At 49.8% G+C, this 18002-nt stretch overlaps 1 protein-coding gene across 1 annotated transcript; it reads right to left on the bottom strand.

The window, feature by feature from the left end:
- Positions 1 to 831: 831 nt before the first annotated feature.
- On the bottom strand, positions 832 to 17782 carry LMAN2 (lectin, mannose binding 2). The gene is made up of 8 exons (XM_081035324.1): positions 17379 to 17782; positions 17151 to 17269; positions 7087 to 7204; positions 6361 to 6440; positions 6024 to 6185; positions 5804 to 5918; positions 2999 to 3118; positions 832 to 1490 (listed from the first exon to the last, which is right to left on the bottom strand). Exons 1-8 carry the CDS (start codon positions 17572 to 17574, stop codon positions 1330 to 1332), a joined length of 1071 nt encoding a protein of 356 aa, XP_080891450.1. The 5' UTR covers positions 17575 to 17782; the 3' UTR covers positions 832 to 1329.
- Between the last annotated feature and the right edge of the window lie 220 nt (positions 17783 to 18002).

Below are 18002 nucleotides of genomic sequence, written 5' to 3'. Positions count from 1 at the left end.
GGCCCGTGTTTGCTCGCACAGGCTCACGCACAGGCCCCCAGGCCCGTGCGGGGGAGCTCGTGAACAGTCTCAACACTGAACCTGTGAAACATCAGGACAAGAAACAGTTCACAGCTCAATGAAGAGTTCTAGAGAGCGACCGAAAGACGGAGGGGGCCGTAAGTGCCTTCTCTTCACTTCACCTCCTATACTGTCGCTGTTTTTAGTGAGAATCTAACTGAGTGTTTATTACAAAAGCCTGCTTGCGACAGAAAGAGGGTTGGTAGCTCTTGCTTTTAGGATGGAGACTCAAATGTTATTGAACTGTGGGTGGGGAGACGCTGAGGATGGCTCTGGACTGACGACGACACGCTGCTCCGAGACGGGGTCGGGGGTCAGAAGGCTGCGGCCAGGTGGAGAACCAGATGGTGGCACTTCCTTCCAGCTGCACGTCCTTTCCTCCCTGTGCCATCTGTCCCCTCAAGGAACCCGAGGGAATGCCTCCACCCACCCCAGCCTGTCCTTCTTCCAGATCATCCCGGAGCCCCCTTAGCCAGAGCTTCGGTTGCATGGACAGAGGTCACACCCTCTGCATGGTACCCCAAATCTGCTCCTCACTGGACCCCTTCACCCAGAGGCCCAGAGTGTGGGAGACGGCACCGGGTCCTGTCCCCATGACCCCCCTGGCTATGTGGCACTGGGTGAGCTTTGCCTGACCTGAGAGCTATCTCCCCTACCTCCTCAAATGGGGAGCACAGCACCCACCTGCCCGAGGTGATGAGGCTGAGAGCTGGGAACCCTGGCAGTCTCGGAAAAAAAGAAAAATGCCCCTCAGGGCCCTCACACAGCCGAGGGTAGCTATGTCACTTTATTTAGCAAACTCCGGGCCCCACCGACTCCTCCAGCATCCCTGGAGGGTCTCCCTCGGGAGGACGCACAGAGGTAACGTGGAGGCCGAACTTCCCAGGGGGCCTGTCTCCCGCCACACACGCTGCGCAGCTGGAAACAAAGTCACTGCTCATGTCCTCAGGCGTTCACCCCCGTGTGGCTGTGGGGCCTCCCGTGTCAACAGCCACCACCAGGGCCTCAGCCCCGCTCCAGGTACAGCCCCCTGCTCCTGAGATGCTGACACGCAGCAAGGGCTTCTGTTTTGTGGGGACACCAAACCCTTATTCCCGCAGGCCTGCAGCCTGTCCCTGCTGGGCAAGAAGCAAAATGTACGAAAATACTTCAACTATTTCTTTGAAACTTAAGAAATAAGGTTGTCTTGTTGCTCTTTCACAATCCCAGTAAAAAGAAAAGTTCACACTGGTGCCGGGGCCGAGGCCAGCCCCGGGCCAAGCGCCCGGCTCAGTAGAAACGCTTGTTACGGTCCTGCCGCTTCTGGAACACCACGGCGCCCACCACAGCGCACACGATGATGCCGAGCAGCGCGCACAGCAGCAGCAGGAACACCCGCCACCCCGTCAGGGGCCCGCCGCGGAAGTTCCCCGTCGGGTCGTCCACGTTGTCTGAGGAAGAAGAAGGGCTGAGGTGGACAGCGGAGAGGCCCGGAGCTCCCAGACCGGGCGCCCCGAGGCCCCCACCCCACCCCACGGTGGAGGCTGTGGCTAGGCACAGCGCCCCGGTGAGGGCCAGGGAGTGGACAGAGGGATGACCCTGCGTTCCCAGAGACCGAGGCCTGGGGTACCTCTGTGCCGCACAAAGCTGGTGAACACTGGATTCCAGGGCGCCCCGAGAGCCCGGCCTGCCCAGGGAGGCCTAGGATCTGCTTTCACAAGCCCCCCCATCCCCCCCGTGCAGTGGGCTGAGGTCCCACCTACCCTGACTCGCACCGGGATGAACTCAGTGCCTCCTAGGGCTCCCAGCCTCCCAGCCCCCGCCCCGCCTTCTGCCCCACTGATGACTGCCAGGTACCAGGCCCTGACACCTGTGCCATCTCCCGGGATCCCGACCACCCTGGCTCTCCTCCCCGCCAGGCTGTAATGCCAGCCATGAGCCCAGTGACACCCTCTCTTCCCGAAAGACCTGCCCAGGCACGCCTGCTGACAGGGTCCCACCACTGGCCCCTCTCCGCCCCTGCAGTGACGGTAACAGCTGCTCAACGAACCAGGAGCTGGTAAGCAGAGGTGCTTCCCGCAGCCCAGCAGCCTGTCAGCCTCGGGGCTCCCACAGTCCCCCTGGCCCCTTCTCAGGCACTAGACTGAGCCAGGGATAGCACCCAGCCCGTAGCTAGGCACTGAGTGAAAGCTTCGGAACCGTCTTCTGGAGGAAAGAACAAGGCAACAAGTCTGGAAACAAGTTAATCCCCACCTGGCCAATCACATGGGGTTGCCGGGTGGGTGAGTAGATGAGGTCTCTGAGCCCTTGGCAGCCAGAAACCCTGGAACCAAAGGTGGCAAGACCGTGGCCTATGATAGGATTCGTGTGACCCTCGAAATGTTTAAACGTTATCTGAACCTTAAAAAAGTGAGATGTCACATAAAATGCTGGGTTCCATTCTGGCTCCCGCTCAGCACGGCGACCAAGGTCTGGGCTGAGGCCCCTTGACGCCCCGCTGCGCCCGCAGGCATGACGTCAGGGCTTTGGGGACATGTTTTTCCACACACAGGAGCCTCCCTTCTCCAACCAGACCCTCACTCTGTGAGGAGGGAGCCATGGCTAATTAGTGCCATAGGAAGAGCCCGGGTTTGGGGTTTTGCAAACACGTTCAAATCCTGCCTTTACGTCCTTCTATATAGCTGAAGAAACCTGAGGGGTCAGTTCCCTGGCTGGTGGCAGGACCTACTTCCCAGGCCAATCCCGAGGTCACGCATGTGTGGTATCACTGCCCTGCTGTCACTTACACCAACAAACGCCCCTGTGGCTTTACTGGCCATTACTCAGCAGCGAGTGCAGGCGGAAGCAGACACCAGGTAGTGCTGTCTGCTCACCCCAGAGCCCAGGCCACAACCACAGCCAGACCTGACAAGGACAGAGGGCCCGTGGGCCAGACTGGGAGGGGCCGCGCACACGTTACCTTTAGGCGACTTGAGGAAATTGACGCTGGGCTCAATCTTGGTCCAGTCGATATTCTCCTCCTCGGGAGTGTGCTCCACCATCAGCTGGAACAGCTTCATGGAGATGATGTCGTGATTGTCTGCAGGACCGACAGTTAGCTTAGAAGGGGCCTGCGCCCACAAAGGGCCACGCGGCCCATGCCGCTGCCAGACACATCAAGTGACCAGGTCCACCTGGGAGAAGCCTACTCCTGCCTGGCTGAGGGCTCGCCCTCAACACCACCAGGCTGCACCTGAGGAGACTTGGGAAAGGCCCAGGTCCAACCAGCCTAGGCAGGAAAGAACCTCCCTCGACAGTAACTGATCACCCGCATCTGAGATGGGGAGGTTGAGGCTCAGAGCCAAGGTGGGGGTCCCGGTTAGCGTGACTCCCGCTACCAGCTCAGCTAACCGAATGGAATCTGAGGAAGTGCCTGGAAAAGGGAGAGTCCTCTTTAGAGAGCAAGGACTTGGTGGCCAGGTGGGTAGAGCCACACGGCACCCAACTGCCCAGAGCGCGCAGCCCCTGGCGGCCCAGGGACAGGCACCAGCTCTGAAGTCAGACTGCAGTTCCCACACGAGCTCTGCCACTCCGCGGGTGTGAACCTGGAGCAATCCCTTCAATGGTCTCGGTTGTGTAAATAGCTACCTAGGCATATATCACCTGACTTAACCCGTAAGATGCCTGTTGTAGAGATAAACATTCACAACCCCCCGGTGAATGGTCAGTCACTGCTACACGCACGACTCTCTCCATCACTCTTTACTGGCCTCCAAACAGCCGTAGAGAACAAGCACCTGCCACAGACCTGGCTCCATTCTCAAACCCTCAGGACAGATAGATGCTGACATTCTGTCAGATGAAATTCGAAGTGACCCAAGGGGAAGGGTGGTGATGGATCCAGATATGACCCAGGTCTGACTACCCGAATGCGCTGTGGGTTGATTACCAGGTAATCAGAAAGCAGGTAAGGACTACCAGGCCGGGGGGTCTTGGACCATCTCCCCTCTTTTGGGTATACAATTCAAATTTCCATAGTAAAACTTTAAAACCGGGCCGGCCCGGTGGCTCAGGCGGTTAGAGCTCCGTGCTCCTAACTCCGAGGGCTGCCGGTTCGATTCCCACATGGGCCAGTGGGTTCTCAACCACAAGGTTGTCAGTTCGATTCCTCGAGTCCCACAAGGGATGGTGGGCAGCGCCCCCTGCAACTAAGATTGAACACGGCATCTTGAGCTGAGCTGCCTCCCGGATGTCGGTTGGAGCGCGTCCTCTCAACCACAAGGTTGCCAGTTCGATTCCCACAAGGGATGGTGGGCTGCGCCCCCGGCAACTAGCAACGGCGGCGACTAGACCTGGAGCTGAGCTGCGCCCTCCACAACTAAGACTGAAAGGACAACAACCTGACTTGGAAAAAAGTCCTGGAAGTACACACTGTTCCCCAATAAAGTCCTGTTCCCCCTCCCCAATAAAAAAAAAATCTTTAAAAAAACTTTAAAACCCCCAAACCACGGACACTCCGGGAACAAAGTGAACCCAGATGTTTCCATGGGAGCAGGCTGCTGACAGTGGCTGGTTTCCAGACCCTAGAAAGGTCTAGCCAGAGGATAAACAAGCCTCCCGTCGGTGCTCCACGCTGCTTCCCAATTCTGGTGTGCAGGAGCTGGCCCGGGCCCGGTGCCATGAGGCCCAAGAGGACCGAGGACCAGGCCCAGCGCCACCCACAAGTGCCGTCCAGGGCTGGCGGCACCCCAATGCTCACAGACTCACCGTGGGCCAAAGACAAAGCCTCGACTTTATGGAGCTCACAATTCAGTGAGGGAAAGAGACAAAGAAATGAATTATACGGTGGACTCCAAGAGGGTTAAGTGCTCTGAAGAAAAATAAGTTGGGAAAGGTGACGAAGAGTGTGCAGGTGACTGGCGTATGTGTATACAATTTTAAATAAAGGTATCAGGGAAGGCCCCACTGAACAACTGACATCTGAGCCAGACTTGAAAGAGATGAGAGGGGGACAAGCACAAAAGCCCGAGGCAGGAGGGCACTGGTGTGTGAGCAGCTGGAGGCAACATCCAGGCAGCAGGGAGCAGAGTCAGAGGAGAGGGGGTCGGGGGACACTGGCACTAGGGCCTGGACTCTGAGTGAGCCGGGGAGCCACTGCAGAGCTCCGAGCGGAGAAGCAGTGACACCTCACGAGAGCTCGAATGGCACCGCCCTGGCTGCCGTGCTGGGACAGACTGTCAGGAGCCGGCGTGGAGGGAGGGGATCGCTTGGGAGCTCTTGCAGCTATCCAAGTGACGGTGGCCCGGACCCTCCAGGTAGTAAAGAAGGGGCAAGAGGTGACGTACTGGCTGATGGATGGCAGGTGGCACGTTAGAGAAAAGGGGAACCAAGAATGACACCAAGGTTTTTAGTCTGAGCAACTAGAGGACAGAGGTGTCATTTATGTCTTGGAGGTAAGATGTGGCCTTCAGTTGCGGCCATGTGAAGGCTGAAATGCCTGCTGGGCGTCCGGGTGGAGATGCTGAGCGGGCTGCTGGTGCCAGTGGGCTGCAGATGGACACGTGGGGTCTACGGAGCCCAGATTCCGGGCCTCCTCAGGAGAGGGAGGCTCGCCAGGGACTGTGACAGCTGAGCGCTGGCGCGTCAACCCTGACAGATGACGGGAAGAGCAGGGGGAAGCCAGGCAGTGTGGAACCAATGGAGGAACGTGATCAGCTGTGTCACAAGCTCCCAACAGAGCAGGGAGGGTCAGAGCCGAGCCGCAAGGCCTCGCTCAGCCACTCACCTGACAGGTCCCCGGTGCCGGCCGAGGCCCCGAAGTAGTAGCCGGTGGGCAGGCGCACCCCCGTGATGTCGATGCAGTTCTTCCACTCGTTCTTGTCCTCCAGGTCGGTCATCACCTGCGGCCGGCCAGCTGGTCAAGCGCGCCCCAGGCCCGGCCGCCCGCGCCCAAGCGCCTCAGGACCCGCACAGGCAGCGCCGCCCCAGCCCCCGCCCCCCCTCACCGTCAGACGGCCCCGGGAGTAGCGCACAGCCAGGAAGGTGTCGTGGTCGCGGTTGCGGAAGTCGGCCGTGCAGCCGGCCAGCTCGCTCCAGCGGCCATCCTTGCTATGGTCGTAGGACAGGGAGCCATTGTTCACCATCACCGAGATGTACGGGAACACGCGCTGAGACCAAGACACCAGTTACTGCATGGCCATAGGCCACCCAGCCTGGGGGAGGCGGCGGGGTCACCCACCAGCCCGATCCCTGGGGGCTCCTCTGTGCTGGGACCAGAAAGAAGTCCTGGCCCCCATCGCCCAGCCCTCCCTGTCCTGCTCTGCGGGAGGGACCAGGGCCTACCTCCGTGGTCTCATCATTGGGGTACGTGTCCAGAAAGATGGCTAAGCCATGGAAGTTGTCCTTGCTCCCAAACACAGGTCCTGAAATGAGGAGATGTTTTCGTCATGGGGGAAACTGGGGTTGTTTCCTGGGTAACCTGAGGACAAAGTAGTGCCAGTGTGGGTGGGGCAAGAGATGGCAACCTATCAGCCATTCACCCAGGAAAAGAAGGCACCTCTGAAGAAAAATGCCTGCGGTGGCCTCAGGGCCGTGGCAGGGAGGACTCAAGTCTGAACGCGGAACTATGAGGGGTCAGCACCCGGCCATGTGCTCTGAGGAGTCAGGTGACCAGGGGGTATCCAGCCTGTGGAAACCAGGTGGCGCTGAGGAAACTCCAGCTTCTAACCCAGGGGGCAGCAACTTTCTGCCAACGTCCTGACAGGAAACGTTTTGGGCTTTGTGGGTCACGTATAGTCTCGGTCACATATGTGTCCTTGTTTTTTGCTTTTTAAAAATAACCCTTTAAAATGGAAAAATGGTAAAACCATTCTTAGTTGGTGTACACCACCACGCCACCATGGGGTACAGTTGAGCTGCAGGCTCCAGCTCCTCCTCTTCCCTAAGGGACGCCCCGCTGAGCCAACCCAAGGTAGCAGGGCTCCTCAAAAAGAAGGAGCCCTACCAGGAGGGTGGCCAGTGGAGGATCCTTGGCCACAGATGTCCCCACCTGCACGAGTGCAGCCCTACCTGGCACCAGGCGATCCCGGGTGTACCACAAGGCGATACCATCTCCATGGAGATTCTTCTTCCCGGAACCGTGGACTTTGAAGTGGACGTGCATCTCCCAGTCCTTGAGGAAGCAAGGCTGGAGGGAGAGCGGAGGGGTCGCTCAGAGCTCCCTGGGCCTTCCTGCCAGCTGGGGTGACCTGGCACAGACCTTGCCCCCACTGAGACTGGGCATTCCTTGGAACAGGGCCAGGCAGTAGGGTCACTAGTGCCACTGACCAAGACATCCCCAGTTTTCTCAGCAGGAAGAAGGGGGGCTGCTGGTCCTCCCAGGTGGGCAGGGGGAGGCCACACAGCTCCCAAAGCTGCCCGAGGCCCAGACCCCACCCAGCCCAGCCCCAATCTTCTCCATTTTGATTCACTTTCCTCAACATTAGCCAAACCTGTCAGCCCTGTTTTCTCTCCATCCCCACTGCTCCTGCCCTGGGATTTTGTGGAAGGATTACTACCCCAATTTGAGCCACATATTTTATAAAACAGAAAACACACTCACAGACAAAATAACTTGTCCACAACAGGTAAGTGGACGGTCCTGACGCACACCCAGGTTTGTCTGACGTGGAAGCTTATGCTCTGTCTTCTAAGCCTCCCAGGGCCTTCAGGTCTTTAGCTCAAACTGCATCAGCTCCTTTCTGACTTTCTACCCACCCCATCCCCCTATTTCCCCTTCCAATCAACCTTCAAACTTAGGGACTCAAACCCAGGTCTGGCTAACTCCAAACCCCAATCTCTTGGCCAGCACACCTCCTGCCTCTTGCAGACCAAGCCTGGCCCCAGCGTGGTGACCGCACCAGGGCTGGGGGCTGGAAGGGTCATGCGCTGGGACCTCTGGGCTGCCGTGATACGGGGCAGGCAGACGGTCCCCGGCACCCAGGAATACCAGTTGCAGGGCTGGGCACGGCCCCCAGCAAGGGAAACAGCCTGGGCTTACCTACCAGGAAGGTGCTTGTGAAAACTACACTGTGACACATACTTCGACAAGCATTCACTTCGGGGAAGTCTGCAGATGGGTGTGTGACCGACTGATTAAACAAAGGCCCATCAGACAGGCAAATGAAAACAAGATATTGTTGACCTATCAGATTGGCAGCTATTAAAGAGCTCATTACTACCATTGTGGACAAGGATGGAGAGAAACCCACACTCAAGCAACCAGTGGGACTGTGTACGCTCCCATCTTCTTGGGGGCAATTTGGCTGTTGCAGCCTTTTAACAGAACAAGGCAGAGCCAGAAGCACTGACACTTAAAGATATCAAAGATAAAATTAAAAAACAGTATCAGAACTACGTTCTCCTTTTTGAAAAAGAATTAGTATATATGTAGAGAAAGAAAAAAATGAAAAGCATATGAGTGAACATTAACGACAGATGACTTTGGGAAGAAGGGTGCTACAGGGAATGTTTACTTTCCCTGTTTGAATTTTGTGTAATAAACATGTTACCTCAGCAATCAGAAAAAACAAAGATCGTTACATCCCATCATGGGTGAACTGGCTTGTACATTCACTGAGTCGTCAGACTCAGCGCTCCAGCTCTGCGTACCTGAACCCCAGGAGATGAGACCCAGCCCTGGCCCCCGAGAACACGGAGATAGCAGGCACCTGTGCAGCAGCTTGCAAGTCATGTGAAATCAGCCTTCCCAGTTCTTAATAGTCATTGACTCTGGAAAAATCTGCGGATTCTGGAGGGAGCAACTGAGAGGTGATGAAAACCAGCTCTTAAGGACAGACCGACAAGGAATCTGAGTCCAAGGCCTGTGGAGGGGGTAGGAGGCCTGGAAAACAACCTTGCTTCAGCTTGGGACCACAGAGACAGCAAAAGTGAGAAAGAATGAGAAAGGCCCTGCCAGGGACTGTACCAGCTCTGAGTCCTCTCAATCCCTGAAATTAAACAGACTAGGCCTCAAAAATCAAAAATCAAAAAATCAAACCTAGGCCTCACGTTTTTTTAACAACAACAAAAATCTTATAAACATCTGGTACACAATCAAAACTACCAGGTACATAAAGAAACAAGCTAAGAACAAATCAAATAACTAGTTTATTACACTCAAGGAGACAAAAGATAAGATTGAAAATTTTGGTAGATAACTGAAATTTTTAAAAAGCACACCACAAAAACTTCCAGAACAAAAAATACAATAACTGAAATGAAAAACAGATGAAGAGAGAATTAGTGAACTCAAGTCCAGTCAGATAAAAATATCCAGAATGAAGCAAAGAAAACAAAAGGATGGCAGATACGAAACTGTGGGTAAGAGGCAGAGGAGAGAATGAAAAAGTCTAAGATATGTATAATTGGAGTTTCAGAATAAGCAGCAAGAGAATAAAGCAAAGAAAAATTTAAGGAGATACCTAAGCACTTACTAAAACTGATTCAAAGAATTATGCCATAAATCTTAAGTCTTACAAACCAAAAGAGATGAATAAATAATAATAATAATAAAACTGTATCTATACATTAGAAAGGAAGGGAGGGAGCGGAGGAGGAAGAAAACAAAGACAGACATTCTTAAAAGCAATCAAAGGAAAAAGATTACCTTCCAAGGAGCTACGATTAGCCTGATACCTGACTTCTCAACAGAAACACTAGAAGCAAGAAAACAATAGACCGATACATTTGGAGTTGAAAGAAAACAATAATCAACATAGGATTCTATACTTAGCAAATGTATCCTTCAAGAATAAAGGTGAGGGCCAGCCCAGTGGCTCAGGTGGTTGGAGCGCCATGCTCCTAACGCCGAGGTTGCCAGTTCGATTCCCATGTAGGCCAGTGAGCTGCACCCTCTACAGCTAAGATTGTGAACAACAGCTCTCTCTGGAGCTGGGCTGCCGTGAGAAGTTGTGAGCAGCTGTGAGCGGCCGACCGGCAACCGCGACCAACTGCCTCAGCCAGGGGAGCGCAAGGCTCATAACACCAGCGTGGGCCAGGGAGCTGAGTCCTACACAACTAGACTGAGAAACAATGGATTGAACCGGAGTTGCGGGGGGGGCAGAAGGGAAGGGGAATATTCTGAAGGATTACTGGTCACTAACACACTTGAAAATAAATTCTTATATAAAAAAAAGAATAAAGCTGAAATTAAAACATTTTCAGATAAACAGAAACACTAGAACTATCTTTAATTCTTCAAGGAGAAGGAAAGTGATCCAAATATAAAGGCAGAGATTTAGGAATAAAAGAAGAGCAACAAAGACAGTAAATATCTAAATAAATATTTGTATAAAACACTGTTTTATGTGATTTAAAATAGAAAAGATTAAAATAAATGACAACAATGGGGTAAGTGGAGTTAAAGTTAAGGTCCTTGCATTGTCCAGGAAGGAGGCAAGAGTACATATTGTTAGACTTTGGTAAAATACAGATGCGTGTTTTAAACTCCAGAGTAACCACTAAAAAATTGGGAAAACAAGCACAGAACTTTCAAGCTAACAGAAGAATAAAAATGTAATTAAAAATTAACAAACCAAAAAGAGAAAAATGAACACAGAACAGGAAGTACAGATAGAAAGTAAATAGTAAGATGGTAAATTACACCCAGATGCACCAGTAATTTTACTAAATGTCAATGAACTAAATGCTGAGAAGGTACACCAATCGCTCTGTGTTATTTCTTACAACGGCAGGTAAATGTACAATTATCTCAAAATAAAAAGTTTAATTTAAAAAAGTAAATAAAGGATCAAAGACTTCAACTAAGAGCTAAAATTAAAACTATAAATCTATAAAAACTATGTATCTCTTAGAAGAAAACATGGAGAAAATCTTCATGATGTTGGATTGAACAATGATTTCTTGGATAGGACACCAAATAATGCATGCACACACACAAAAACAGATAAATTAGACTTTATGAAATTTAAAAACTATTCCACATCAAAACCTATAGAATGGGTGCAATTATTTCCAAATCACATATCTGATAAGGAATTAATAATATCCAGAATATATAGAGAACTCCAACTACTCAACAAAAACAAAACAACCCAATTTAAAATGGAAAAGGTCTTGAATTTCTCCAAAGACATACAAATGGCTAAAAAGCCCATGAAAAGATGCTCAACGTCATTAGTCATTAGAAATACAAATCCAAACTACAAGACACCACTTCACACCCATTAGGATGACTATTATCAAAAAAACAGAAAAGAGCAAGTGGTGGCGAGGATGTGGAGAAATTGGAACCCTTGTGCATTGCTGGTGAGAATGTAAAATGGTGCAACTGCTGTGGAAAACAGTTTGGTGGTCCTCAAAAAGGTAAACACAGAGTTACCATGACTCAGCAATTCCACTTCCTCGGTATATACCCCAAAAGTAAAAGGAGAAACTCAGACATCCATGTACCCTCATGTTCTTAGCAGCATTATTTATAGTAGCTAAAAAGTAGAAGCAATCCAAGAGTCCATCAATGGATACACAAAATATGATGTGTACACACACATACACACACACACAAATATTAGTCAGCCAGAAAAGGGAATGGAGTACTGACACAGGCTACAACATGGATGAAACGTGAAGACATTATGCTGAGGGAAAGAAGCCAGACACAGACTAATATTCCATGATTCTATTTATATGAGGTACCTGGAAGAGTCAAATTCGAAATCAGAAAGTACAATACTAGTTCCCAGGGGTTGTGGGGAGGAGAGGGAATAGGGAGTTAGTGTTTAATGGGTACAGAGTTTCTGCTTGGGATGATGAAAAAGATCTGGCGATGGATGGTGGTGATGGCTGCATAGCAAGGTGAATGTATTTAATGCCACTGAGCTGTACACTCAAAAATGTTAAGACGGTAAATGTTATGTGTACTTTACCACAATAAAAAAAAATTGAGAAATACAGTTATCAAAATCAATTTTTTGTTGATGGCCACGCATTTTAAAAAATTGTTTCAAGCCAAAGAGTATCCTACTGAGGAGAATGGTTTCATATATTAGATTTTTTAAAAATAATAGGGTAAAATTGTAAATTTTATGTGATATGTATTTTACCGCAATAATAATCCCCAATAAGCCTAATTATATGCTGTTTGCAAGAGACAACTCTAAAACATCAAGAAATGGAAAAAAGTAAAAAGGAACAGAAAAAGATACAACATGCAAATACTAACCAAAAGCAAGCTTATACCAATAACAAAGTTTAAAAGGAGACTCTTATTAATGACCAAAGATTCCATTTACCAGGAAAATTTTGGCCTCAAAATATAGAGCAGAAACTACTAGAACTATAAAAGATAAAAAACAAATCCACACACAGAAATGTTAATACATCTCTCTTAGTAACTGATAAAAATGAACAAAATTGTCCGGAAGGATATAGAGATTTGAACCCAATCAGCAAACTTGACCTCAAGGATCTGAATGGCCGACTGATGACTCAACCAGCAGAGGGGCCACGTGCTTTGCAGGCTCACTCGGGCTGTTTTTCCCAAACATGACCATTCGCAAGTCTCAACAGGTCTTTAAGGGCTGAAATCATCCAGTATGTTCCCTGACCGTGAAATTTAACTAGATATCAAAAATAACTTAAAAACATAACTAGAAAAGCCCTCATACATTTGAAAACATTTAACAACCTATCTCACATGTACAAAAGTCAGCCCAGAAACCAGATTTCAAATGGTCTCTTTTGGTGCCCAGGAGTTGTCTGAATCTGGGAACAGCACACGACCCCAAGCTGATGCAAGGTATGCCTCTGAGAAGGCAGCTGTGAACAGGGAGGTGGGAAAGGAAAACCTACCCTCTGGTCCCTGGCACCTGCACAGGGAGGTCAGTTTCAGGAAAGAGTACACACGGAAGCTGAGGACCTGGAAACTGACTCCTTCAAGACGAAGCAGGCCTTAGAAAATGTCCACATACCGCAGACTGAAGACTGCAGATCACAGATAGAAATACTATGATACAGACAATATAAAGCCTCTGAAGAATTTAATGCAGGTAAAGTATGTGCTGGAACCAACTTGGATGCTGCTTTGTGGGGCAGAACAGGAGGCAGCCACGATTCCCCACTCTGGCTGCACAACCAAGCCGTCTAGGGAGGAGCTCAGAAATCTATGTACCCAGGCCCTCCCCCAGACCCACTGAATCAGAATCACCTGGAAGTCACAGCATGTACAGTTAGGTGGTTTCCACGTATTGTTTACAACAGAGTGGAAAGCAGAGCTAATCCAAGTCAGCTGTTATCATTAAAATTTCTGATGAAAGATCACTGCAAGATGTGGGGTTTACAAACGAAAAGAAGTTCAAAATATTGAGTGACCCTGCTATAATAAAACTCCCTGCATCTCCATTTACTGTTTAAGTGAACACACATTCTCAGCATTCACATTCATAAATAAATAAAAAGCAGAAATAGGGCCGAGGACTGTTTCACTCTGACAATAAGATCCATCCAGACGGGGTGTGGGGACAACAGCTCACTGAGATGCATTTCAATAAATTGTTACTTTTCTATAATAATTATTCAAAAATTGTGTAATTCATTTATTTGATCAATTGTGTACCGGTAATAATCCTAAAGAAAATATTAAAACTTAGTTCCAAGGTCCCAACAAAGTTAAAAAGTTTAAATTATTACATTTATTTTAGTCTCAGAGGAATATGAGGTATGATTAAAAAAATACGGTGAATGTTTAAATTTTTTAAAAAATTTATTACAGTGAAAGACACATTGCCATTAATCCCCCTCAAAATATTCCCCCTCGCTTCGAACACACTTATCCCATGGTTCTTGCCACTTTCTAAAGCAGTTCTGGAAGTCCTCTTTCCTGAGTACCTTCAGTTGCGCTGTCGTGGCTGCCTCCATGTCCTGAAACAATTCAAAACATTTACCTTTCACAGTCATTTTGACTTTGGGGAAGAGCCGGAAGTCGCACAGTGCCACATCCGGTGAATAAGGTGGATGAGGACGCACCATCATGTTTTTATTTGACAGAAATTGTCATGTGCCAGAAGCAATGTGTGACATGGAACCTTTCTGTTGTGATCACAAAATATGGTGAATGCTACTGCTGAGTGCCATCCAACGGAAAGACAGGGACCTTCAAGACAGGCACATCGAAGCTTAGTAACAGGGTGTGACAAGTTTCAACTTCTTCGGTGCAGTCGGGTGTGAGCTACAGAGGAGAGAAGGTGTGTTTTAAAGTGCCCTCCATCATGACAATGCTCCGTGTCACACATTGTTCTGTGAAATAAAAACATTACAGTGTGTCTTCATCCACCTTATTCACAGGATCTGGCGACGTGCGACTTCTGGCTCTTCCCCAAAGTCAAAATGATTCAGGACATCGAGGCAGCCACGACAGCGCAACTAAAGACACTCACGAAAGAGGACTTCCAGAACTGCTTCAGAAAGTGGCAAGAACCATGGGATAAGTGTGTTCTCAGCGAGGGGGAGTATTTTGAGGGGGATTAATGGCAATGTGTCTTTTACTGTAATAGTTTTTTTTTTATTTAAACATTCATCGTACTGTTTGATCATAGCTCGTATGACAGGCTAATCAATATGAGATTTTTCAAGTGTTAAATACACTGCATTGCAATAAAATTTGTGTGGAAAATGATATGAAAAAAACAACTTCAATAAAAAAAACTGACATACAATTTGGGCTTATTCAGTGTTTAAGAGTATGTATCAAAGGTGGGAGATGAGGGTAAAAGGGATCAAATATATGGTGATGGAAGGAGAACTGACTCTGGGTGGTGAACATACAGTGTGACATATAGATGATGTATCACAGAATTGTACACCTGAAACCTATGTAACTTTACTAACAACTGTCACCCCAATAAACTCTAGTTTTTTTTTAAAAAGTACGTATCTAATTGCAATATTTAGATCCCACTGAATACGCTTAAGAATACTGAATAGCCTTATTTTAAAATGGCAATGTTTAAGATATACTGGAAACTAGATCCTTTGCAAATATTTAAACTTATGTCAAACAATTATTAGATATCAACTTTTAAAAAGTGAAAGGGGGTATATATCTTCAGACAATACATCAGCAAAAAAAGGTTAAAGACCATGCTGCAGCTTACACACAAGACCCCCTCAGGATGGGCCTGACCAGTCCCTCGGGCTTCCCATGTCCTGAGCTCCAGCCAACAGGCACTTGAGTTCTAGTCGCTGTTGGGCCACTCCTTCACCCAGACCACTCTGCCCCCACTACAGCAGGTACTGGGTCTTATCTCTGCTCAGAAGACAGCAGGTACTCAGCAACATTTGCTAATTTGCTACCTCTCCGAGATGGAGTAAAGAGAGAAAAGTCCAGAAAACATCTCTCCAGCCCAGTAAAAGAAAAGGTGGCTGTTGGGAAACAATGGGCAGAAAATTCTAAGAGTTTCAAGCAATTTCTTTCAGGAATTATAAGAAACATTCCAATCCTTCAGGGAGTATCTAAAGGGTGAAACAGGAAAGGTCCCTGGAGCTGAATGGGGACGTGGGGGAAGGAAGACAAGACAATTACACTCCAGACTGTGAAAATTTGATGAGATTAAGTACAGAAAGGTATCAGCCCTGTAACATTGCCACACACTGACAATGATTACCTACAACCATAATTACTTGTGACTATACCCAATTTCCAACAGTTCCAGCACTATTTGTATCTTACGTAAAAAAACAAAACAAAAAAAATCTTAATGCTATACTGAATTCACTTCAATAATAATAATAATAATAATAATAATAATAATAAGGCTACATTACCATTTTAATAAGTTTCTGGAAAATCTTAAGGCAGAATAATGTAGCAGAATGCGACTCAGAGGAGAGGGGGTGGTTACTGAAGTACCCTCTGAGTAGGTGGCACTTAAGCTGAGACTTAACAGATGAGAAGGAACCAAGCAGGCATGAAGAGCCAGGAGGCGGTGGACCAGACAGAGGGAACAAGTGCAAAGGTCCTGAGGCAAGAAGGCAGCCAGAGAGGCTAGAACAAAATCAACAAAGCAAATGACTGTGGATGCCAGGCACCAGGGGCCAGAATGCGTAGACGTAAGGCACATTTATCCCTTCACAGGGGAGCCCAGGCTCTGAGGATCGGAGTGAAGGCTAAGGAAAGTAACCCCAGATGCCCCTGGCAGGAAGGAGAGGAGAAGCGGAGGAGACCGGCAGATGAGGCAACACAAGACAGTGTGTGTTGTGTTGCCTCATCAACCAGAAGGGACCAAAGAGCACGGTGATGGAGAAAACTAGGACAATGACCAACAACTTAGGCATAGGGTCAGGTCAGGGAGGCTGGGGCAGGAGCAGGCTCTGTAATCCAGCCCCAAATGATTCCCCTATCGCCCCTTTCCTGACCGAGACTTCCTCAGTGTACAGTCTGCAGAGCAAGTGAGCTTAGCCATTGCTTATATGTAACCAGTGGCACCTGAGGCTCCCCGCCATCTGCAGCAAAGGTCACAGAAACTGAACTACCCGCGAGGCCAGCTCCGCCACACCACTGATGACAAGACCCTCAGCAGCACTTGGGGAACGGCTGAGTCACCATGCACAGGGAGGGTGTCAAGTGTCGCCAGCGAACTGCCAGGCTTGGAGGCGGACGGATCCAAGTTTAAATTCTGTAGATGCTGAAGTATTCACTGTCTGTGTTAGCTCTGCATAAAACCACAATAGCAACTATTCCGAACAGCCTGCTTGAGAACGAAATGCAATCAGGTATGTTAACGTCAGTGCCTCACACACCGCGAAACGCCCAATAAAGACCCGGTCCCTTCCGTTTAGCCCACTGTTTGCGAGGGTTTACTTCAGACAGCCTGACAGCTCTGCCGCTTACTGCGTGACGTTAGCTAAGAAACTGTCAACCCTGTGCCTTGGCTTCTTAGTCAGTAAAATGGAAATAACCTCACTTACTTCACATGGGTTTTGAAGAAACTTAAGTGAGAAGGGCGAGCAGTGTCGAGCGCAGCTCCCGACACACAGTAACCTCAACAGCCATTACCTGTCATTACTGGTGAACGTGACCGAGGCAGGGAAGCGGTGGGGGAAGGCGGGGCAAGCCTGCCCTCTGGGGACCCGCTCACCTGGTGGTTCCAGATCGAGCCCTCCTTGCTGCGCTCGTCGGGGGTCAGGCGCACGTACTGGCTGGTGAGCATGGTGCTGCCTTGGAAATCCCAGAGGGGCATGGAGCTGGAACCGACGCCTGCGGGCAGGAATGGCCTTGCCGGAGGCAGGAAACCCACAGAGCCGCCCTGTTCCATAGAAAGGGCACCCGCTTCCCCAACCCTGTGCATTCCCGCCCCAGGCCTCACCTTGGTAGGGCTTGATAAGCGAATGTTCCCGCTTGAGGTGTTCACTGTTGCCATCAGTTATATCCGCAGCCACCGGCCCCAGCAACAAGAGAAGAAGGAGAGGTGTCGTGGGGCCAGGGCCGGGGCCGGGAAGCCCAGGCCTCCCCAGGCACCGCCGGCCCCAGCCCCAGCGCCAAATACAGCCTTCAGCCGCCATTCTCCGTTCCTCTCGAGCACTTCCGTTCTAGGACTTCCGCCTTCCGGGTGTCCTAGCTAATGGCCTCCGGCCGGAAACCCTCCAACCCTAGTGTCCCCGGCAAGTTAAAAGCAAAGCCTCGCAGCCGAGGGGACGACGGCTTTATTTGCTGAGCAGCCCGCATCCCGGTCGAGTGCAGTTCCATCTCCTCCGCGGTCCCGACGTCCCTGTGGGCTAGCCTCAGCAACGGGTTCTAACGAACCAGAACCAATCATGGAACCGCACGTTAGGCTTGTGAGCCAATGGGGAGCACAGGGATGGTTTGAGTCGAGGACAGCACGAAGGTCTCCTGCGAAGCGCGGCATGCTGGAACTTGTAGTTACGGTAGGCCGCTCCCCCGGGCTGGACAAATCAGGTTTACAGCGCCCTCAGCCTCTGGCCACTGATGG

Source organism: Rhinolophus hipposideros (assembly GCF_964194185.1).
Source record: "Rhinolophus hipposideros genome assembly, chromosome: 23".
NCBI lineage: Eukaryota > Metazoa > Chordata > Mammalia > Chiroptera > Rhinolophidae > Rhinolophus > Rhinolophus hipposideros.
Note: the sequence above shows the minus strand (reverse complement) of the source record. Positions and strands in the feature narration are given on the sequence as shown.